General features: G+C 33.3%; 2 protein-coding genes across 2 annotated transcripts in view; one reads left to right on the top strand and one right to left on the bottom strand.

Annotated features, from left to right (window-relative positions):
• The window catches only part of LOC134239047 (uncharacterized), a 56,494-nt gene extending 47,541 nt beyond the window's left edge, over window positions 1-8,953 (bottom strand). Inside the window, exons 1-8 of the mRNA XM_062721192.1 lie at window positions 8,867-8,953; window positions 3,134-3,215; window positions 2,814-2,872; window positions 2,123-2,218; window positions 1,803-1,872; window positions 1,600-1,674; window positions 1,037-1,113; window positions 333-451 (exon numbers count right to left, since the gene is read on the bottom strand). Of these exons, the coding sequence (XP_062577176.1) occupies window positions 333-451; window positions 1,037-1,113; window positions 1,600-1,674; window positions 1,803-1,872; window positions 2,123-2,218; window positions 2,814-2,872; window positions 3,134-3,195 (558 nt within the window). The 5' untranslated portion in view covers window positions 3,196-3,215; window positions 8,867-8,953. The remainder of the gene's footprint in view (window positions 1-332; window positions 452-1,036; window positions 1,114-1,599; window positions 1,675-1,802; window positions 1,873-2,122; window positions 2,219-2,813; window positions 2,873-3,133; window positions 3,216-8,866) is intronic.
• A 56-nt stretch (window positions 8,954-9,009) lies between these two features.
• Window positions 9,010-22,381, top strand: LOC134239032 (ubiquitin-like protein 3). The gene is made up of 6 exons (XM_062721174.1): window positions 9,010-9,115; window positions 9,266-9,305; window positions 13,783-13,891; window positions 17,624-17,710; window positions 19,230-19,307; window positions 20,777-22,381. Exons 2-6 carry the CDS (start codon window positions 9,276-9,278, stop codon window positions 20,836-20,838), a joined length of 366 nt encoding a protein of 121 aa, XP_062577158.1. The 5' UTR covers window positions 9,010-9,115; window positions 9,266-9,275; the 3' UTR covers window positions 20,839-22,381.
• The last annotated feature ends 2,893 nt before the right edge of the window (window positions 22,382-25,274 follow it).

Consider the following 25,274-nt stretch of genomic DNA (forward strand, 5'->3'; position numbering starts at 1 on the left):
TGGACGTCTCTGACAAGACTGTAGCTCTACTTATGATAAAGATTGATTGATTGTATTATATTGTTTAACAACCCTCTCCAGAATTTTTCACTCATATTGAGACGCCACCAATTGCCGGTGGAGAGCTGCAAATTTTGCTCTTTACTCAGCACTTATGGCCATTGAGCAGGGAGGGATCTTTTTAGAGCCAGCACCTACTGTCACACGGGACTTCGGTTTATGCAGTCTGATCGGAAGGCAAACAGACAAACAGAAAGTTGGACAGATGTCTGACCTCTTACCCTATACAAAATTCTTCTGGTCTCTGATGATAGAGTCACCAAGAAACTCACCTCCTCCCTGGGTGAATGCTGGGGACTTGTTTCCATGAAGTATCTCGGAGAACTACATGAACTCCTGTCATTGTCTGATGACCCATTCATCAAAATCGCTTTCGGAATGTTGGTCTTTCCTATAAAAAAAATTTGATTAATCATGTAGTTTGGTATACATTAATGTATATGCACGGTACATATTTTTTTAGAACAATTTTTTTTTTTTCAGTTTTCTAAGAATCTTTTTATTATGCATTATTTTTTTATGTTAGTTTTAATAAAGTCTCTTACCTTAAGAGAAGTAAGAAATTACATCAATCAAATTTGCACAAAATATTTGCTCTATTAAAAATGACACTCTAAATGTAACTTCAATCAATTTATTTTAACTGTTAAATATTCCATTCCAGTAAAATATTACTATTAAGCTTTCAGAAATACTTTTCATACATGCTGACATTTGCAAATAAACTAGATATAATAAACTTTGGCCATAAAGTGTAATTCTGGTTTTTTGAATAATTTGGTATATCTGTATTTGTTATTATACACTTCAATGTATTTTACATGCCCTCCCCCTCCTTTTACCACTACCACTTCACACTTTTTAAGCCAAATTTTACTTTATGTACCACTGAAAAAATACCAGTGTTAGAATTTCAATTGGTCTGGTTGCTTTTTTTGGCAGCTGTTGCTATTGTTTGAATGAAAATTACACCTACCTTGGGTTTCTACTGGAATTGGGGTACATGGAAAACTCATTCCATTTTGTTTTTCTAGAATTTCCAAAAATTCTGCCCTGTTAAATGTAAATGATTTAAACATATTTTATTGTCTATATACTTTACAATTGGGATTGGGCAAAAGTTCTAAAAACTTTAAAATACGCCCTTTCCCTACATATGCATTATACCAAACATATTTATATACATGGGTTTCAGCTTAAAATGAATTAACACAGAAAAGCATAATACACTATATAAATGTAAACAAGACTTCAAAATTTGAACAAAGCATTATCAATTAATTCACACTTGAATATTTAGACTATACTCATTTGACTAAAAGGTTGAAACACAACAAGAAACTTAAGGGATATTTTACATACAACTGATGCAGCAATATTGAGCTTTTAAAAGAAAGAAGCAAACAAACAAACAGAAAAATCAACAGCATATTTTTCATATCACTGAAGAAGTATTAAAAGGGAAGTTTTTAAAAAATGATTTGTGTTTACTTAAAATTGTACAGTCATACGCAAAAATAACTTAATCTAAAAACCTACTTTGATTGTTCATCTCGAGCCACAGCCATTTCCACATGGTTAGATGCTGATGCTTGGCGCAGAATAGACACCGCTCTAAAGATATAACACAATTTGTTATCCAAAAGCAAATATTTATGTCTCCTTTTCTTAAAATTATCTTTTTAAGTGGAATCTCGTAAATTTGCAGATGATTATCTCATTGCTAGTCTAATTAAGGATACCTGTCATTTGTTATTCCTTGAAAACTTTCATCATTGACAGACAAAATTTCATCCCCTTGTTGTAATCTACCTGTAAAATGTCAATTTTGTATTGGTAAATTATACAATTAACTGCTAAGTGTGAATTTTTGCATAGGTAACTTATACAACTAAATACACTGAATACTTATGATGTTGATTTTTTAAGGCATAGTTACAATGAAACATAGTAACAAAACTGTGTATACTTTCTTTCTTTCTTTAAGACAACAGATAAAAAAAAGAAGTAATAGACACTTGTGTGACTCTAATCTCATAAAAAAAAAAGTTGTTGCTGTTACCGTCTTGATCTGCTAGACCGCCCGGGAAGATTCTCTTGATGAAGATCCCATTGACCTCTCTACCATCCCGGCTACACCCTCCACAGATCTTGATCCCTGATCACAAAAACGAATAACTCCAACATTTCAAAATACACAACCATTCAAATGGACTTTTGTAATTTAAAACAAGTTAATACAATACTATTCGTGTACATAAATTGGCGTATTCAAATTGTAGCGGAATAACTGGGTATTGAGTTGTCGGCGTAGTCATGAATAAGCGCTACACACTAACTTGCCTTATGTTTCATTTATAAAAGATTTCTTAGTGGCATTCATGAAAGCCGCTAAAATATGAAGCCTGCTTTTTAAGTACACATACAGTATACTGTATACAGGCAATTTTTTGCACAATTTTATTTTTGCCCATTTTCACTCTTGTTCCAAGTGGAGAAATTTAAAATGCAGTATCATAAGTAAACAGCATTGCCTCTTGAAGCCAAGTGCACCTGGAGAAATTTATAATGGGATAAAATTGCTAGTTTGACTGCATGAGAAAAACAAGGAGAAGAAAATAACCCTGTTCATAGAAGCTGCAATTAAACTGATTTTATCTTGACATATCCAAACTTCAGAGTAATTATTACATCTAAGCTAGTAATGTTATATGTGCTTGATATAAAATGGCAAGAAGTGATTACTAAATTACCTATGCCCTTGCAGCAGTTGTCAAATGTTATGAGTTCAGCCTCTCTATACTCCTCAGGCCTAAAATGAAAAGGGTGAAGATAAACTAAAGAACAATGATCGATCTTAAAAATCGTAAAACAAGACAAATCTGTGAAGAAGGCATTCCAGATAAGGGATTAGGTTCCTGAAAAATTGCCATCGGTTAATATCCATCTTTCATACAAATTAAATAAGTATAAAATATAAAGTATAAAATTCCTTAAAACCTTTTTAATGTATACCTTAAGAATTCAGTCATATTTCTTACAATAAAAATATTGTTATGAACAGAAATCTTACTCATTGTCTTCCGAGGGATGAGCCTGATGCTCAACTTCAGTTAAAACCACTGTGGAAGACATTGAATTTTCTAGCTCATCCTCTGAAAAATATTCACAAAATAAAAATCATTTTCCACATTCATTTTAATCCTACGACTTAGTACCATAAGAGTAACACAGCAAAAAATTTCAACAATATTTGTGGCTATACCACTGGCACCACAAGCGAAAAAGATTGTATACTCGGGTTTGGCTTCTAGGGGCCCAATAACTTGCAATGAGTCAAGGTAAAGGTCAAAGTAAAGATCCGTTATATAGTAAAAGTGCTTCTATTGGACTAGGGCTGCCTGCAGAACTGTAGATCTCTAGTCGAGAAAATTCAGAAAAACATGCCAGAGAGATATATACCCAAGCATGGTTAAAACCCTCTAATTTACAGCGATACCTATATGATTTTTGGTATTAAAGCAGGCAAAGGGAATGGTGCAAAGCGCTGCTCATCACTGCGAGCTCTAACGACAATGCCTGGGTAAAAAGAAAATTCGGACAACTGCACATTCAATGAATTCACATTTTTTCTGCAGTGACTCTAGCCAAACAATCAATGCTTTCCTATGAGACGTGTTGCACTAAAGTATGATGGTCTGACACACCAAGGTCTGACGATGCGGAGAAATAATCAACGTTTATGACATCACAATAATCCGACGTCAAACACTGACGCCGTTGTCCTGCATTCAAAAGCCATCATTTCTGAATTTGTCATCGTATATAGTTGTATTGATTTTGCTTATTGCTTCATCTTTTAAAGTAGTCCTTGTGCACCATTCAACTGATTAGGGTTAGCCCTTGCTTTGCACAAACCCGAGAGATTTAGGGTTAGTCCTTGCACAATAGTAGAGTGATTGGGGTTAGTCTAGCACCCACCTATGATATCTAGGTTATAGTTGTTTCACACTTTTTGAACAATTATAGTTTCGCACCTATCATTCAAAGAGATTAAGGTTAGTATTTTGCATAATGATATTTTTTCATACTTATTAGTGCTCCAAGTTGCACGTACTTTTAGGTTGCTAAATGGCAACCTAAAAATTTTTTGGTCGCCATTTCAGAATTTCTGGTTGCCATAAACAAATATTTCAATCGCCATGACGAAAACATGTGAAAAAACAATAAAACAAGGAACCATCACCCATACAAATGTATATGTTTTATATCTTTATTAAATCAACTGAAAGATAACTATTTACTGTGACTAGAAATCCTTTGCTAGATGAAGGAAATATTTTTATTAGATACAACCACCCCTATGGTTGTACATTACACAGAATAACACAAGAAATCTGATTCTACAATGAAAATAAACTTTGACAGTTGTTAAGACAGGACTTTTCCAGTTGTTTGTCATGTTTTCTTACTACTATGTATCTTACCCATAACACAGTCGTTACCAATGCCGCCAAAACACTTAATTAATTGTGTCTGTGATATGCAAGCCATTGACCAAATGCTTCAATAACAAGGTCAGAGAAACTCTAGAATGTTTACAACATTTGGATGCATTATTTCAGGGACGTTATGCTTATACGTCTCTGGTTCTATCAAACTTCACTATTACAGCATCCTGCTGTCATAACATTACGTTCTCTAAGTCCACGCTTTGTAAAGCGTGTTAAATTATTTATATTCAAACGTTGTCTTGATAGAAAATCTTGATAACGTAAATCTCAATCCTGATCATAAAATGATGGAACGTTGCCAGTGCAAATTTTCTCAAAAAATGCGATTTAGTTTTAATTTAAAGTCGCAAAACCAATTTTTGGTTGCAAATGCGACTATTTTAGTCGCAACTTGGAGCACTGCTTATTTTAGACCTTGGCATGCTGCGGCATTGCAGTTTGGTGCAGTAGCACTATGACATCATAAACGTTAATTGTTTTCCGCACCATCGCACTTTGGCATGTCATGGCATCGGGGTTAAGCGCAAAGACCGTCGGACTTTGGTGTGATCATCAGACTATAAAGTCCCATCGCAATTTGGAGTCCTACATATATTTGACTCATAAAGTTCATATTTAGTTTACATTTTAAAGGTCTCCCAACATGAACAGTCTAGACGAACTCCAAAAACGGCGTGAACTCCAAAAAAGAAGTCTTTGGCTCCGTCATGCATTGCGGCAAAATGGCTTCCGATGTAAACAAACGATGGATTGTCGTTCGCTTTCTCCACAAATACGACCGAATAATGGCTGTATTTAGTAAACTGTGACTGGATTTTAATTTTTGTTGAATAAATAATTGCACTTATTAAATTATTTAGTGGTTATTGACTTATTTATCGCTCTGTATTCTTGCATAATAGTGATTTGGGATATAGGACCTCGGATTCAATAAAGTCGGTAAGAATTAATTTCCTAACTTAATTTATTGTCCCTTTGATTTAAATCTTATGCCATTCCTACTATAAAGATGCTTAAATTTTACTTCTAAGACACTTAGATCGTATTTATTTTATGAAAAACCGCACAATTTTCGCGGCGGAGCAGAGATATTATCAGGTTCGTTTTGAGAAGACTTTTTTACCGTAATTTTAAAAGAATGGTTTTTTAAAGTTCTTAAACTGATAGATTATAATTCTAAAAATGTTTTCAGGATTATATCTGTTCATATGTGATAACATTAGGTAAATAGCGATGGTGATAATTCAGATGTCATACGGGATTATATGACGAAATAATATTACAAATGGGTATAACATTCAGTCAATGATTAACAGTTACATCATATATATTATATTGTTCAATTTAATATATTTTCCCTTTTATCATTAAATTCCCAAACGTTTATTTTTCTTTGTAATTGATCTAACTTGAAAAGTGAACTTTTTTTCAAAAAAGCAACCGAACGGAGGAAATGTGGAAACTGAATGGATTATCATGTAACTGTTACCTGATCGACTCTTATTTATGATTAAAACCATCAATTCATTACTTTTTTAATTATTGGTAAGATGTATTTACAATGCAGTTGCTCATTGCTGCTCTAAACATGCTGAAATTCATTCGTACACGAGAGACATGAAACACAGAGGAAATTCGAACAACTGAAAATTCGTCAGCGTCCCTTACTTACAAAAAACTTCTAAAATCAGTAAAAGTAGTTCTAAAATGACTAACTTAGTCACTGCAATCAAATTATCAACCACAGAGATGTTTTCATAAGATTAAGATTGTTTAATTTGTATTTTGTATACTACTTGTACGAGGTCTGGCTGAACCTCGAAGTTGGTCAACTTTGACTTGAAATTAAAAACTTTTTGCACATGAAATCAAAATTCTAACAAATACGTTCTATAAAACCATTTATTATTAATCATTTCTGAGAACTTACATCATTGTAAGGTAATCCAATTTTTTGCAAAAGCACTTTTTGTAAGAGCCCACTTTTCACGACTTTTCACTGTGTTTTGGTATAACTGCGCATGCGCGGGACTCGTTTTTTGGAGTCTTTTCTGGACTGAAATTCTCACTTCCGTTAACGCCGTTTTTGGAGTTCGTCTAGACTGATGAATGCTCATGGAATGTTATGTGAATTTTTTTATTCAGATTGCAGACCATACAGGATTGTTACAGATTGTTAAAAGGTAATAAATAATCAAAATTTGGAGTAACTTATATGGGTTATTAATCAATAATATGCTTTTAGTGAGTGGGATGTATTTATTAATACAAGAAAAGAAGCCAAACTGCTAAACAGTTATCCTAGTGTACCCATAAATCGTCCCCTTACGACATTTGACGTCATAGTAACAACGAGCGCGTGCAAATTGATAAACAAACTTCAGTGCTAGTTATAGAATGGAATTGCTGTTTAAATGATGAAAATTATTTTTTCTTACCACTCCTCACAAGATTTTTAGAACTCTTCTACAAAATCAAACTTTTACACTTAAAAATATTACCCATACCCTATTTTCGTCCTTCAGATAAAAACGGCCGCAGATGATTGGTCTATATGTTTTCCCGTGATTTGTGATTAAAAAATGGTTGGAAAATCATTAAAATAAAAATTGTAAAAAAGTTCTTCTAAGCAAAAAATTTATTCAATTTTTTTTAATCAATTTAAGAAAATTAAACTGCCTTCGCTATTACCGACTCCGTTTTCTTCAACGAAATTAAAAAGAAACACGAACGTGCTTTCAGATTAACATTGTCAACGATGTCATGTATGCTCATCAAATTACCTGATATGCGAATTATACAATGTTTTATTTTAGATTTTCCAAAATTCAATGACCATACTGGCAAAAACCTATAGAAAATCAAAATATTTGAACAGTACAAGTCTGGCACAATCTGAAAAAAAAATAATAGGAAAACTATAATTTAATGCGTAGACTTGAATTGATCACCTAATTATTATAATAATGTGTGAAATATTCATGTTACAGGGAAAAAAAACTTTTCATCCACTAGCTCTGCAGTAGATGAGAAATAAAAGAGTTCACAGAAAAGATCTTGTTTTACTTGATTATATATCGTGAAGTTCGACCCAGTAGACGCCCGCTGGATTAGTTATATGCTTCAATGCACGTAGCACCTGTCATACTGGTAAAAATTGTGACAAAAATACACCTTCTTTGGTCGCTCAACTAAACAACTGTTTGGACTGTTCAATAAAATAAATTCTTGGTTTGTAGAAATAAAATATTTTCTTCTTGATTACTTGACCACTTACCAACTTTTTTGCAAGAAGGGGGGGGGGGGGGATGAGGACTGGCGACAGGGCAAGGTCAAAAGTAGATCTATTCAAACAATGTGATCATCAATGTTTGGTCATGTTGATAAATTGATTTTTTTAAATGGGGTGGTATAATAAATTTTTATGTATGGGAAATGTTTTTGATATAATGTATTTGGTTTTATTTATTTGCCGTATCAATAAAAAAATTCCTGTATAGAAAAAATCTAGATTACATAAAACTTGATAAAAAACAAAACACACAAGAAAAGGGAAAATCAGCAACACAGTATAAATTGTTTTAATTTGTAGTACCAACAGAATTTCTATTGTTGGAAGCATTCACAGCTGTTAGTCAAAGTGACTGTTAAAATCTTTGATTTTTGAAGACTTTATCATTTGCAGTGATGACAGATTTTTTTTCCCTGAAATAATTACGGATACCCGCATGGACGCGTAGTACGTCAACCAAACACAGGTAACGTCAAAATCGTAGGTGGACAGTGTATAGGATCCTTATGATTTTTGAGCGTTGATTTCTTTTTATCAAATTCTTAAATTAAAAGCCCATGCACGTAATTCGATACAATGACAGGAATAAAATAATAAAATGAAGGAATATTTGATCTGGAAGTAATTTTGTGGAACGTAACTGCCGTGTACACTTTCAATAAAAAATGGACCTAAGGAAAAATCAGATATTTTAAGTATTTTTATTTTATTTAGATTTAATACTAGTTTAAACTGCAAATTCTGAAAAATAATTGCTGAAAAAGTTGCATCATTATGTTCACTAGTCATAACAACTAAAAATGACGTCATCGATACCAAGTTCGAAACGTGCTGGTCTCGAGAAGTTTGGGGACGAATTTAGGGTACGGACGAATTTAGGGTACACGACGATACAATATGCTGAGAATATGGACAAACTGCATATCAACACAAGCAAAATCTTATTCTACAGAGACTTTAGCTTTGCATTATAATGTTCTAATCAATAAACTACAGATACCTCATTTAAAAAGTCGTACACATGCAGAAAAGTTTTGTTTGTTCAAGTTGTTGATGTTTTCCTTTTTTTCCAACATGAAACCGGAAACGGAACCACTTTTTCACGCATGCACTTGAATCGCGAAGAAAAAAAATCATTACCCAAAATCCCTTGCCGTACTTAACTTTTTTCTTCGCCGCCATAGAAGCGAAATTTTACTATTTAGGCCTTTATTTTGTAAAACATTTACTTTAGATGCATTCAATAACAGTATGCGTCTTGATTAAGCGTTATCATGAATGACTAATTGTTTACTTACCCACCTGATTTAACGGAAGTGATGATGATGGGACCGGGTAATCAAAATTAATGTTTACTTGGTTTCTTAATTTTTTTGTCTTGTATTTCGATAATTTACAGACTGGAAGATATGGGAACTCGAGGAATACCTCTGGATAAGGTAAACATTTTGGTTATACACGTTTTTAATCAATATTGTTTTGACAATCTAAATATCCAAATCAGCTGATCAGTAGCCATGCAGGTAGGAGACTTGTAAACAAAGCATTTACCATTAGGCACTACTAATATTTGGTGTACATACTACATTATCTGAAGTCATGATGAACTCTTTATCTGAATATGATGAAGTCTCCATGGTTGTGTACTACCGTACACAGTTTGTGTATTTGGCATATTGTTATGAGATGTTTGACGTATTTTAATGTCACTTTGCGTAAGAGAAAAGTATTGCATTCTTTTTCCTAATAGATACCTGTGGATTCACTGTCATTGGTTTTTGATGGAAATAAGTCGACTCAGTGTCATAATCTGTATTCGACATTCCATTTTGCATTGTAGTATGTCAGCAACAAGAAGAAATTTTTGCAGTCTCTCTTCTTCTGAATGGCTAAATAATGAAAGAGGTTAAATCAGCGTTTCAATGAAACTGACTTGGACTGATTAGCCCATATATTTTGACATGTCCATCAAATTTCTGAGATTGCATGACTTGTACAAGGAGAGACTGACCAAAAAAGATTATAACAGCTTTTCCCATTTCTGACGTACATGGTTAGCAGCAGAGACATAAAAAATGGATATAAAATATGTGATAAGATACTGAAGAGTATTTAAATGAAATGGTCTAGCTAATCATTCATCTGAAGAAGTTCTGGCTTTACAGACTGTGGATATCAGCCTGGATAGCTCAGTGGTTAGAGCACCTGACTAGTAATGTAGGGGTCCCGGGTTTGATTCCCGGTCCAGCCATATGTTTTCTTCGTGCATTTCTCCTTTCCTACTACACATCATTTCTCACACAGTTTAAATGATTTGAAGGGAGAGGTTATTCTGCCAACTATGTATTGTCAGTAAATTTTTGAATTTGTAAATCCCCCCTGTAATTTAACTTGCTCTGAAGCAATTGACCTGCCTTTTTAATTATACTATGAAAACACCCCCTCACACATTAGGTACTATTTGTCAGCCAATGCAGTGCAACTGATTAGTGATTGCTGATTAAGATTACTTAATTAGATGTGTAATATTTGTCAGGACTTGACCACCAAAGAAACTGTCGTAAATAAACTACTGTAGGAAGTGTTCATCAATTTGGTATATAACTCCTGTGTCAGATTGCTGAGGCTATGGGAATAAAAGAAATTTATTTCAAATGTATGAATCATTTAAAGCTTTTACAATTCTTTTTTTTTTTAAAATCTTAAACAAAATTTATAATTGTGAAATTCACATATAGGGACAGAGCATAAAGTTAATGAATAACTCAGAGGCATAGCTTTCTTTTCATCATGCACTCCTATATGAAGTAATTATGAATTCTGCATTGACACCCTTAGTATTTAGGGTCCTGATTGCAGATATAAGTTATCGTATAGTCAAACTTTGGTATCTCAGACATGAGCATCTCAAAGACAATGGGTGTATTGAACTGATTTTGAAGTCCCAATTGTTAGTTTCCAAACAGTTAATTACTGGAGTATTTAAATTTATCCTGCAACTGCCCCTTGCATTGACCTAATAAAGGTTAACCTAATAAACCAAAGCTTTATCCGGTCACTGCCCTAATAAAGCCTCGTGCATGTATTCGGACGTTTTAAAAGCATTGTGACGTCACATATATTGCAGTGTTTATTCCATGGCGTCATAGTTTCAACTGCAGAGTTGTGCCTAATTCTGTCGGAAATAGCTTGTTTTGGACGTTCAAATGTAAAATTTTGTTGCAGGATAAACAAAATACATGATAACTGTCTTGAAATATAAGCGATATTTGGGCTCGGCAAGCCTCGCCCTCTATCACGTTTTCTTACCCTCGCCCAAATATCGCTTATATTTCAAGACAGTAACCATGTATTTTATATGAGTTTCTCATTGGATCTACAGATCTCTTAAAATCATTGCGTTTTCACCTCAGAATTACAGTGAGTGACAAAAAGCTTTATAAAGCTCAATAATGCCATTCCTGACGCAAAGCCCATTCTAGTTATTTTACCATTTTGAATTGCGACTCCCTTTCTCCAGTCTCCAATGAATGTACCTATAAATTATCAATTCAGTTAAATGCACCAGTGGCTCTGAAATTAACTTCAATGTTTTTAACTGTTTAGGATACAGTGCTAGCTTATCTTACCTATATAGCTTATCACAGTATCATTTTATATTTGTGTGTTGGAATGAATATAAAATAAAGACAGGTGCTAACCCAAGATTTTACCTTAGAGGGGTCACTATTAAATGGTTAGTGTTCTGGGTACCACCAAGGTCCCTAGTGGATCAAGGATAGGGTCTAATATGTGGAAAGGAAGGGATCAAGGGGCAAAGATCCCTTAAACTTCTGAAAATCAGCAAATAGTGGACCATTTTTTTTTTTTTTTTTTGTGAAATTTACACTTACCGTATTACATGGATGACAGTGAAAACTTTATCTGAAACTTTAGAAGAAGGCACACTGCCCTGAAACCATCTAGGTAGATGCATAGATGGAAAAATGGGATAATAATATGGATAGATTTGTACATTTGAAATCACTCCAAACAACTAGTGAATAAGTAATTTAGCTAGTGACAGGACCTTGAATATATTACAGTAATAACATTTATTATTACTGCATGTACTATATATATTTAAACATTTTAAATTGTAGAGCAACTTAAAATAGGCTCTTTGATGCAATCATTTTAGTGTAGCTTAAATTTACTTCCCCACTGAGAATCCTACAGTGATTTGAGCAGATCTGATTCCCACTTGAGGACTCTTGTCTTTTTGTTGATTAAAAGTGAGGTTTCTTTAGCGAGATTTACTGAAGTTTAAGAGAGTTTGAAACCCCTGCAGATTAATAAGGTTATTTTGTTGATTATATGTGTGGTAATTTTGCACAGGTTATTAATGTGAAGAAAGGGAGAATCCTTTAAAAATTATCACTCATTTACCCATGTGTTTAAAATTTAATGTTCAACTGTGGTGTTAAATTTTTAAATTGATGCATTTTTCAATGGATTTTCTCAGAGGGCATTTGTAAACAAATAAAGTATCGTCATTATCTGAGGATGGATTTGTAGAGTGATGATGTAAAATTCCATGGCAACAGACAGTTGATGCTGGAGATAGATTGTCACTAGGTAGTATTTAACTCCGTATAGTTTATATAGCTGTGAGGCTTTAATTTCATCATTCTTCTCTTATTACAACCACTCATGCTACTCACTAAAACAGATGTGTTCATGTTAAACCTACATTATTTTTTGTAATGAAGAGATGAACAGGACTGCTATAGTAAATATTGATTTTGTTCAGTCTTTTTGTGTAAGACCAATCATCAGATATACAGTATTGTCAGTTATTTTTGTGCATTGAAATTATATTATTTATGTTCTTAAACAAGTTAGACATGGAATGGTGTGCTACACTGCCTGTCCCATTATGTGAGGTGCCAATTCCAGTGAAATATGTTTTATGTGTATAAAGGGTGCATGATTGCGGAGGAAGTAAAACAAAGAGATACATAGTATATATTTTTTAATTTTTTTTTCTGATCCAAAGGCTTAGTAAGCTTTTCTAATCAAAATTATAGGATGACAAGTTAATAATTTTTTCTGTAGTTAAAAGGTAATATTTATGATATGATCTACATCTCAAAAACAAATGAGGTGTCATTAATCTCAGAGGGAAATCTTTTTTGTGTTTGTCTTCTAGATCAAATATATATCTCTCAAAATATTTACTTTCTGTAGATGGTTGTATCAGGAGATGAAAATATAGATTAAGGACAGCGCATTTGATTGGGGGAAAAAATAAATATATCATGGGAGAGCTAAAACAGTGACATATGTATATCATATTTATTTGTTCCATGCACTCAAAGGGGAAAAAAGTAAATATTACCGGTAATAATTTGTGAAGAAAGCATGCTGTTATATTGCAAATGATTCAATACATATCTTGTGTCAAAGACACCATTAAACATGTACTAAGGACAAGTAATTGTATCAGATATATGGCCCCCAACTTGAGGGACCTACTAAAACATCTACATATCTTGAAGCAATGTTTTTATTGTTTTACTGCTTGTGTCAGGTCAGGACACTAGTCCAAGTTTAACACTCAAATTTTCAATTGTTATAAGAAAGTAGAATGATGATAAAGGATGTTTGATCTACAGCACACTAGCTTAATTATGGAACTTGTTTTCTGTCTGAGATAACACCAAAGATTTCAAATATTTGTTTTTTTAAACTTCGAAGGAATGTTTAAGCAATAGGTTCCTTGAGGATAAAATTAGTAGATTTATCATATAGACATAAACTAGAGTTAAAATCTCACAAGACTTCTGACTAACAAAAATTATAGAGACTAAATTGTCAAATTTGAAATAGGATGCACTGGCTATATATTTCTAATATTTTTTCACTCTTTTGTAGATCAATTTACGTTTGATTTTGGTGAGTGGAAAAACAAAGGAGTACCTGTTCTCCCCTAACGACTCCGCGGGAGATATAACAGAGTCCGTATATAGGAACTGGCCTTCAGGTAACAGCCGTCGTCAAGTGGAATATATTAATTGTATGGATTAAATTTTGTCAGATAAGCTTTAGTGCAGCGAATAATTAGAGAGAAAAGGATGCTTGTGTCTTTCCTTCACAGGGGGAAATTTTATTTTTGTCATGTTTGTCTTTGTCCAGGAAATAACGAGAGACCACTGTGGTTTTCATTAATTTTCAAGGGTTTTAATGGGAATCCTTTTTTTTTGACAAAATGCAAATTTACCAATAAATTATGATGTTATTGATATGTAAATCAATGTACACTTACCTTGTTCTGTCATTAGTAAAACTTTTTTTTGCCCCCCGTAATCGAAGATTCAGGTGTACATAGTTTTTGTTGTGTCGGTCCGTCTGTCTAGCTGTTTGTCTGCAAAAACTTTAACCTAGCTTGCCCATATCTTTTGATATAGTGGAACTATGACTTTCATATTTCACATATGTATTCCTTGTGATAAGACCTTTCTTTTGGTACCACCAAATTGACCTTTTGACCTTGACCTCAGAGTTTGACACACTTTTACACAAAAATTCCAAACTTTTTCTTTGGCCCTAACTTTTGAACCATAGATACTAGGAATTTCATACTTCACATATTTGTTCTTTATGACAAGACCTTTCATTGGATACCAACAACTTTGACCTTTTGACCTTGACCTAATGTATAAAAACAAACATTGACCATAACTTTTAAAGGGTTAGGGCTATGGCTTTCATACTTCACATTTTTTATCCTTGTGACAAAACCTTTCGTTGGATACCAACAACTTTGACCCTTTGAACTTGACTTTGGAGTTTGACCCACTTTTAAAAAATTTAACCTTGGCCATAACTTTTGAACAGATGGCAATAGGGCTTTCATATTTCATAATTGTATTACTTGTGAGAAGACCTTACTCTGGGTACCAACATATTTAATTTGCATTTGAGAAAAGTTTCATCTTTGCTATGTTGCCATATAGGGGCATCAGTGGTTCACAATCACATCTTGTTCACCAATATTCTAATTTCATGGCTGGCTCAAGTTCAAAATTGATCTTTAATGAAATATAATGAACTCAGACAGTTCCCATTATTTTTATTTCACTCACTGAGCCATAGGCTTCCATGTCATAAGTTGTTCGACAACAGTAAGCTTCTCAAATTTTCGAAATCTACTTGGACCAACCAAGTTACAACTAAACTCGTTGCAAAGCATCTTTGTGTTAAGAAATTTAGGATTGTTAAATGAAAGGGCCACACCCTCTGTCAAGGGTAAATGATTACAATTAATGAAAATTAATGGGAATGTTTTAAAGGGCCTCTTGTTTTAGTGTGTGAGGTTTATTGAGAAATTCTGGAAATGCTGTTATTCTCATTAATGGTTTTCCAGAGAGGAGATAAAAGTTGTTAAAAAGAGCTATAAACATGAAATGAAAAAATTGGACTCTAGGGGAAAGAAAATTATTCTTTTAATGATGATTAATTGAAGTACATGTAGAAGATTGCTGCTGGGTTGGACATCAGAAGTAAGATTTGTATTTTCGAGGGGCTGAAGGTAAGGTATCGGATGAGACTTTCATAGCATGGGTTACTAGGATGTGCAAGTTTTCACATTAAATAACAGATATAATGAAGGAAGAATGATGGATTATTTCATTAAGTAAGTAGTGACAACATGATTAAGCATTTTCAGAATTAAAGTAGAAGCTTATTAATTCATTCTCTGCAATCCTTAGGGGGCAAATAATGTCAGCACACCAATACAATAGGGTTTAGGAGAGGCAATATTGAACAAGGTTGGGAGATGTAATATAATCAGTCCCTTTTGCTTCAGCATTTATAAATGCGATGTATTGATCACTTGGATTTTGCTGCAATAGTGCTTATCTATGGGTCAAACACCAAGGTCTGTCAAGTGATTTGGAAAGCATTGTTGGATGTCAGCCCTATCTTGTAACACAATAAGCGTGTAGCCATTGACTGATAGACGTAGAAAGGAACATGATAGCTGGGGTTGTCTTCCACAGTGTAATTGTGAACAGGGATTTGGAAATAGAGAGAGAGAATAGAATTTCGTGTGACAGTTATCAGAATGGGTATTTTGTATTGTATCGTGGAGATAGGAGGTGATTAATTAATAGCACACTTTGATATAACTAATTATTGCAACATCATTGTATGACAACAAAACCAAGGAAAGAAAGTTCAAAAGAGTTTTTCACACTATAATTTGAAAATGAATATATGAACTTTTTACTACAACCGGTTAGCAGTGTGAAAAATCGAGCAGAGTTATAGACAGACACATGTGAAAAAGTTTGTTTTAGTCTTTAATCAGTTTTTCAGAATAATTGTTATTCAGAGCTTTAGGAAGTTTTTGCTTTAGGTTGGGCTTTATATTTATCAGTAATCCAGTGTCATTGACCTTCCGAGTAGAACCTGATGTTGTAGAACAATGACACTGGTAAAGATAGGGAAAGTCGCATATCTAGTGCTTCTACCCGGTATCTCCTTAGTCAAGCATTTTCATTTCAATTTTTATTTTATTGCAATCAAGATAATTTACTCTTATAAATGTTATATATCAAAGTGTGAAAGGAAAGTCAAATTTCCACTTATATATAAATAAGAATCAATTAATTGAATGGTTCACAGTCTTGATTGTTATACCCCCCGCAAACGAAGTTTGGGGGGGTATATAGGAATCACCTTGTCCGTCTAGCTGTCCGTCCGTCCATCCGTCTGTCTGTGCAATCGTGTCAGGTCCATATCTTTCTTACAGAGGGACATTAGAATCTACTACTCCACACAAAGATTGCCCATGACCTAAGGGTGTGTCATGACCTTGACCCAAGGTCATTTGGGGAACTTCAAGGTCAGTGGAAGAAAAATTTCATAATTTGTGTCCGGTCCATATCTTTCTTAAAGATAAACTTGGTAGGTTCTCATTTCACACAAAGATTGCCCATGACCCAAGGGTGTGTCATGACCTTGACCCAAGGTCATTTGGAGAAGTTCAAGGTCACTGGAAGAAAAATTTCATAATCCGTGTCAGGTCCATATCTTTCTTATGGATAAACTTGGTAGGTTCTCATTTCACACAAAGATTGCCTATGACCTAAGAGTGTGTCATGACCTTGACCCAAGGTCATTTGGAGAAGTTCAAGGTCACTGGAAATAAAATTCATAATTTATGTCCAGTCCATATCTTTCTTATGGATAAACTTGGTAAGGTTTTCATTTCACACAAAGATTGCCCATGACCCAAGGGTGTGTCGTGAGCTTGACCCAAGGTCATTTGGAGAAGTTCAAGGTCACTGGAAAAAAAGATTTCATAATTCGTGTCTAGTCCATATCTTTCTTATGGATAAACTTGGTAGGTTCTCATTTCACACAAAGATTGCCCATGACCCAAGGGTGTGTCTTGACCTTGACCCAAGGTCATTTGGGGAAGTTCAAGGTCACTGGAAGAAAAATTTCATAATTCAGGTTTGATACATATCTTTATTAAGGAAAAACTTACTTCTGAAAAACCCAGCGGGGGGTATTTTGTCCCGTTTGGACAGTTCTGGTTATTCTTTACTCCCTTGAACTCATGTACATGACATTCATTTATAAAATACTTTTTCTAATACTTAAAATAAGAAGGTCTACATTAAAGAACAAAGTATCCTGATTAGATTGTTATCTGTTGAAATTTGTTCTTTTTTGAGTGTACTCTGAGATGTTTCCTTTGTAGAATGGGCTGACGAGAGTTTACCTGGCAGTAATATTCTACGACTTATTTATCAAGGAAGGTTCCTACATGGAAATGTAACACTAGGAGGTAACACATTTTTCTCAATTCTATTTGTATATTTTTTATTTTACCTATATGAATAGAATGTTTTAATGAAAAGTTTTAATGGTCTTTTAAAAACTTTTCTTCAACACATTGTATTATTAAAGGCAAAATAAAAAGAACCATAGCCAAATTACCATATAGCGGGTTTCTTTCATATTTTGCTTACTCAAAGGTATACCAATAATTATGTGAAACGCTAAAAAAAGCCAATGTTAGCATCCTGCTAAAAATACCCTCTATACGGTATATGAGAAAGTTTTGTTGGAGTCTTTTTAGACAATTTGAAATGTCCACAATATATGAATTTTAGTTAACATTTTTAAACAAAAAATTGTGAGGATTTAAGTACATGTAAATGTATTATAAAACCAAAATACTACACATATATAAAAAGTGTATGTAAATGCATTGCAGATAATTTTTCTTTAAGAGCAAAAAAGTTTCAGAAATGTAAACCAAGTTCATTAAGTTTTCATAACTGTGACCTACATAGGCGCATTATGCGATGCATAAAATATTTTTAAAGGCCAATGATCTTTATGATTACAATATTCATTATCAGATATAATTCGAACATGAAAAGAGAGACTGAATATTATTTGGCTGCTTGTTAGGGCGAGTGACTTTGACATTACTGGTAATAAGCTGTAATAATAAGGTCAATTGTCAGTGGGTGGAGAGAAGCAAATTTTATATAAAATTTTAATGCTTTAGTTAATAATCCTAGGAGGTCGCTTTTATGCAAAAGTAACAAGACCAGATGAAGCCTAATACAGCTATTGATTTCATCCTGGTGTGTATTCAGTGGGTATATTGATTGGATAGCTACAGTAGGGTAATACATGCATCAAGCCAGAATAGTTGTAATCGCAAAGTAAAATCAGATGTCAGGATTCACCCTGGGGGCACCTAACAGGCAAAGACACCAGAACTTCTTATAAGTTCCAATAAAAAGCAGCATCAGCTGAAGCAATCGAATGACAGTCTCTCATTCTGGGCCAGAGCTGGCTATATTTTTATGGTGGTCCCACTGGGAGAAAGTGGTTAGTGGTAGTGCTAAAAAGATCAGAGATCTTAATTTGGTTTGTAGGAGATTCCTCACGTTATTAATCAAACACTTCCCTAGGAGTCTTACAGACTGAGTAGAATTGGAAAAAAAATGATTATATAATGGATAAAAATGCTTATAATAAAGAAAGTTAGATTCAGTACTTCAGTTGAAGTCATGAAGAGAAGCAGCTTAACTTGTATTTTACAAAATCTACGCTTAAACATTATACATTTAGTAGGACAAATCATGTGCAAGTGTAGCAACTACTACATTCTCTGTCATTAATTTTTTTGAAGAATTTTGTAAATTCTAACTATAAATGGTTGATATAATGTAAATATTAAATGAAGATTCTGATATATTTTTTCTTTGCAGTGATGCTGATTGACTAAATACATATACTAGATGATTAAGTAGGACACATTAAAATTTCTGTTGTTATCATTGCAGCTTTGCAACTACCACAAGGGAAGACAACTGTCATGCATTTGGTGCCCCGAGAAAACTTACCAGAGCCAAACAATCAAGGTATGTATACTGTATTCTCTGCTGAATGTGAGTACAAGTATGATAAGAGTACAAGTACTATTTAGATTCAAAGAGTCTCAAAGAAAACATTTTAACCCATGAGCCAAAGGTTTTAAAGAACTTTTCTGTCTGAAAGTTAGTCTGTTGTCTGTCAGTGGCACTGTTTTAACTTTTTCATGTTTTTCTTCCTTAGAACATTTTGCAAATTACAATCAAACTTGGCAAAATAGGGTTGGCTCCCAATTTTTTTCTGAAGAATCACTGGGCCATGGTATTTACACGAAAGATTTTTGACATAGTATAAATTGAAGTTTGTTCAGATCATGGATTAGGGTAGGTCAAGAACAGGTGATCAAAGTTTTAGAAGTTAATTTGTTGGGGAAAAAATCTTAATTTTTTCCTCAAGATTTCATGGTCATGTTAACATGCAGGCATGTTTCGATAGTTTCATATCTTGGCCAAAGTGGGATAGAATTATGCTATTTTAAAGAATGAAATGTTTACATTGGAATATACAATGAGAAAAAATTTTGAAATTTTTCTTCTCAAGAATAGTAATAAGCCATTATGCAAGCAACTTTAGGTTGTGCACCAAAGTTTTCCATGGAAATATAAAGGAAAAAAATCTTCCAAACCTTCTCAAGAGTGACAAATGGTTATACATGTATAATTATGCAAGCACTTTCAACTAGTGCAGATTTCAATTTCAGTTTCTTTTAGTGCTTCAACAAACAAGTAAATTTGTTCAAAATATGAAAAATTTATAATGAGAATACAGAATTTTTAAAAATCTTTAAACAAATCTTTTGAAATTCAAAAAGAACAAAATGACTCGATTAGCATTGTAGCACAGAGTTCACAAAATGATACCCCTATGTTCTCAGATGAAAATAATTGCCAAGTGTAACAGATGGATAGATGGAAAATGTTAACTGGTCAGACAATTGGTAAAGAATGAACACACTTATCACTATACACACACTTTCAAAGCTAGTAAGTTCATCAAATCAACACTGTTAAAAAATCTCTAAAATATCACATTGTTTATTATCAAACAAGGCTATCGTACCTTATTTAGAAATTTATGATGAAACAAGAAAATAAAGAGTGAGATAAGAGTAATTTATAATATGATTGTAAAAGTTATTGAGATTTGTTCTCTGAGGGTGAAATATGTGTAGCTTTGGATGTTAAAAGTCCTTGACTAGCTTATGTAATGCAATTGTAAGTGCACAAAATTTGTTGATGAAATGGAAATAAGTAGGTCTTATCTCACTTAAGTGCAGAAAGTATACTGAGACCTTGACATGTAAGTTATATGTCGAGGTCAGACTTGAGATTATAGGACTTGTACTTCAGAATATTTTTGCTGAACTATATGTAATTACACAAATAATACAAATGACAGCCCCATGAATCACAAAGTGACAGAAATGAATGCCATCATTTTTTTCTCCTTTATTTTCTAGGACAGTTAAAGAAAGACAAAAGTGGTGAGAGCAACTGTAGTAATTGCTGTGTTATAGTGTGACGTCTCATCTTCATTATCTTCTCTTCTTTTATCCGACACTGGGGAGTGCTGGGCAGGGATCGTGTTCCGTCAACACTGACCAGTCTGCCACGGACTCAACTACATATTGACTTTTAACTATAGCTAGTCTGTGATAACAATATATAGAGGGGACGTGATTGAAGGATTTTCAGGGAGCATCTACAGACACATCTCGGCATTGATTTACAAAGTCACAAAAAGGAACAAGAAGTAAAATGAAATAGGAATTCAATGTAAACAGCTAGAATTTCATAGAAAATCTTTCCAGTACCATTAATTCTGAATTGTTAGAAAGTTCAGATCATGCATAATATTACCATTTCTGGATTAATGTGCAAGTATAACCAAATAAGGATTGTTAAAAATAATCAAAACAGTCTTAATATAAAAATCAATATGATTATTTGTAAAGAAATAATGTACATAAAGAGCAAATTAGCCAGTACAAACCAAATTCTCTGAGCAGTTATTGTAAACTAATTTGTGAAATAGATATAATAATGTTATTTTCGGAACTAGATGCAATTTCATAATTATGAAAGAGCTAGTAATGGTGGCTTCACTACGTTAGACATAGGCAGTGATTTATAAGTCAATACAATGCTAGCTTCCTTGATGCGAGATGAGTTGGGCCCGGTTTTTGTCAGTTGTTCAGTGTTATTGGCAGAAGAACTCTTGAATGATTAAGTCCTTTTAGATCACATAACAAAAAAGGACACATTTTACAGCCAGAGGCTTTTCACTTCGTTCATTAACTCTGTTCTACGACTGACAGTCAGCGCCCTTCCTGCACCTCTTTTATTCAGTATATATCTTGTCTATATTATTGATTTTTGACGTTTTTCTAGAGAAGTATATTGTTTTTAAAAAAATTGCATTTTCAATCACCATGTGTGAAAATGTGTTTTTATATAGTGATGAATTAAGTTGTTTTTATTTGTTGATCTTAATTCAAGTGAAATTGCTGCCTAGGTGATTGAGAAACTTAAAAGATTGTAAGATTTTAATGTTCTGAAATGAACACAATTGATTTAAATAATGATGATTTTCTGCAACACCATTCCTTCATAATAATACAGCTACAGAACTTGTATGTATCTGCAATCATATCAGCCAAACTGGAGTAGCTTTGAATTAGATCAGAGAGAAATACTTCTGAAAGCCAGTGAAGTCTGGATAAAAACAACAACAAAAAAAGATATTTGGAACAAATTGTATGATAAAAATAAAGCAGTTGTTTTCAGGTACATTCGACAAAATTGCATAATTGATATGCAGAAGTGCATTTTAAATTGATAGATAGTTTTAAGGATAATTTTCGTTATTAATGGAAGGAAAGTGAAAGCATGAAAAATGAATAGGTGTATAATACTGTGTATTGTATCCAGTGATGTGTCAAAACCAGATATGTGATGCTTTATAGACAGACTAAATGACTTGTGCATTTCAAGACATAATTAATACTTCTAAATCATTCTCTTTTTTGCTTACTTATTCAACAGGAAATAGGGGTCTGCTTTTTATAATTAGCTCACCTCAACGAAGTTGGGGGAGCTTATGTAATACCCTCGGCGTCGGTGTCGGCGTTGGCGTCCCAGGTTAAGTTTTTTGGAGCAGTTTTCTTTTTAAGTACTTCTATGTCCTATATTGATTAGACATGCATGGAAGATGCTTCTAATGTGTTTCATTGTACCAGTCAAAGTTTCAGATGCTGCAATTTCAGCAAAGGAATGGCCAGGTTAATGTTTTTGGAGCAGGTTAACATTTTTGGTGCAGTTTTTGGTGCAGGTTTCATTTCCAAGTAACTATAAGCCCTATGTTGACCAAACTTGCATGGTTGATACATCTAAGGATGCATACTACTGGGCTTGCTTCGGATGCTGAATCTGACCTACATTTTCCGGATGAGTGAACAGGTTAAAGTTTTTGGTGCAGGTTTCATTTCCAAGTAACTATAAGCCCTATGTTGACCAAACTTGCATTGATGATACATCTAAGGATGCATACTATCAGGCTTGCTTCGGATGCTGAATCTGACCTACATTTTCCGGTTGAGTGAACAGGTAAAATTTTTTTGTGCAGGTTTCATTTCCAAGTAACTATAGCCCTATGTTGACACTTGCATGGATGATACATCTAAGGATGCATACTACCGGGCTTGCTTCGGATGCTGAATCTGACCTACATTTTCCGGTTGAGTGAACAGGTTAAAGTTTTTGGTGCAGGTTTCATTTCCAAGTAACTATAAGCCCTATGTTGACCAAACTTGCATGGATGATACATCTGAGGATGCATACTATCAGGCTTGCTTCAGATGCTGAATCTGACCTACATTTTCCGGTTGAGTGAACAGGTTAAATTTTTTTGGGCAGGTTTTATTTCCAAGTTACTATAAGCCCTATGTTGACCAAACTTGCATGGATGATACGTCTAAGGATGCATACTACCGGGCTTGCTTCGGATGCTGAATCTGACCTACATTTTCTGGTTGAGTGAACAAGTTAAAGTTTTTGGTGCAGGTTTCATTTCCAAGTAACTATAAGCCCTATGTTGACCAAACTTGCATGGATGATACATCTAAGGATGCATACTACCAGGCTTGCTTCGGATGCTGAATCTGACCTACATTTTGTGGATGAGTGAAAATGTTAGTTTGTGATGAATGTATCATTTCCAATTAACTATGAGCCCTATAATGAGCAAACTTGCATGGACGATACATCTTAGGATGCACACTAATGGACTTACTTTGGATGCTGAATTCGACATACATTTTTTCAGATAATAGACCAGGTAAAAGTTATGGGTGCAGGTCAATTACCAAAAAACTTGAAGGCTTATATAACATTGTATAAACCAAACCAAACTTGCACAAATGTTGCATCAGGAGATGTAAACTCTCAAATTTGTTTCAGATGCTTAATTTTAATTACATTTTCATGAACAACTAGTTTAAATTTTTTATGTAGGTCTATTTCAATGTATTCGATCAAAATTGCTTAAATATTTTCATTTCTGGAATGTACACTTTTTGTTGGTTAATTGTGTGACTTTGCCTTACTTAAAGACAACATTCGTTGAGGTGAGCTCTGTAATCTCTGATTACCTATGTTTTCTTTATATAATTCAGTCTCTGTAAATAGTTTATGATCTATTGAATAACTAAAGAATATTAGTAATTAATGCACAATTTTATAAATTTCTATCCACATTTTGCAGATTTTCATTTTACTTTTATTGTGTTATTTTGAGCTACAGGTTTTAGGAATGTAATGTCTCTTTCATATAGATGAGCCATTTAAATTGCATTGCACATTTAAAGCAAACTACTTGCAGATTCTTGTTGCACCAAAATACTTTATGATGCTTCTATGAAACTAAAATTCCTTCTGCAATATAAATGTAATAAAATTGATAAAGATCAATTGAGAAAATTAGAATGATTTTAAAAATGTTTTTATTTTATTAGTTATGAATAAGGAAATTTAAAGTATGATACAGCAGATGAATAAATTGAAATCAGGTATGGTCCAAGATACCAGTCAGACACAAATATGTGGTTTATATTTGGTTAAATTGATTGACACTCGCAGTATCTTTGCTCAGATTAGTTTTGGTTTGTGTTGTCTATATATTTTTATATTGACAGGAAAGCTATTGTATAATAAATAAAAAAATAATATAAAGTAAAGACCCACAAGCAGGAATAAAAACAACAAAAAATTTCTTGCATGCTGAAAATTTTAATGTCTTTGATGTTATTATTCAGTATTGTATGATAGGGGAATACATGTTTGAAAGGTGATGCTCTGCAAATTGACTTACCAAAGTTTCATGGTTAGCCTTACTTTAAGAAAGCCTTGGCAGCTTCACTCTATGCAGTTTACAGGGGAAAATTTTTTTTTTTGGATATATCGATCTAAATTTAAGATGACTATAGCTTTTTTAAATACAGTATCATTTAGAGGTGTGCTGATAACTGAAGGGTTTCCCTGAATTTTTATTTGCAATTTGAAATATCGAAATATGTTATGAAATGTAACGGGAAAGAAATATAAAGACTGTCTCATAAAGTTATAGTAAAGATAAAATAGGTACGCAAAAAGTTTAAAGTTATTGAAAACTGAATGTATTTGGACCAAAAGAACTTTTTTCTATAGAAATTTGCATTAGAAGATAACATCTGTATATACTGAATTGTCATCATGATCACAATCTTGAATCAGGTTTGTTGGAGTATGTCTCGTTTTTATTTTGAATATAATAACAGTACAGTGGATGTCTTTTTTTCTGTTTTTACAAGTGTATTCTTGTAACATTTTTTTATGTACTCTGATAAGCCTTTTGCAGTCTTGTTTCTATATGATAAATATTTTATCTCTGAGGGAATTTACTGATACACAAAAAAGTAATAC

The sequence above is a fragment of the Saccostrea cucullata genome, unplaced genomic scaffold (genome assembly GCF_032062105.1).
Source record: "Saccostrea cucullata isolate Sc308-1 unplaced genomic scaffold, CSIRO_AGI_Scuc_v1 ctg149, whole genome shotgun sequence".
NCBI lineage: Eukaryota > Metazoa > Mollusca > Bivalvia > Ostreida > Ostreidae > Saccostrea > Saccostrea cuccullata.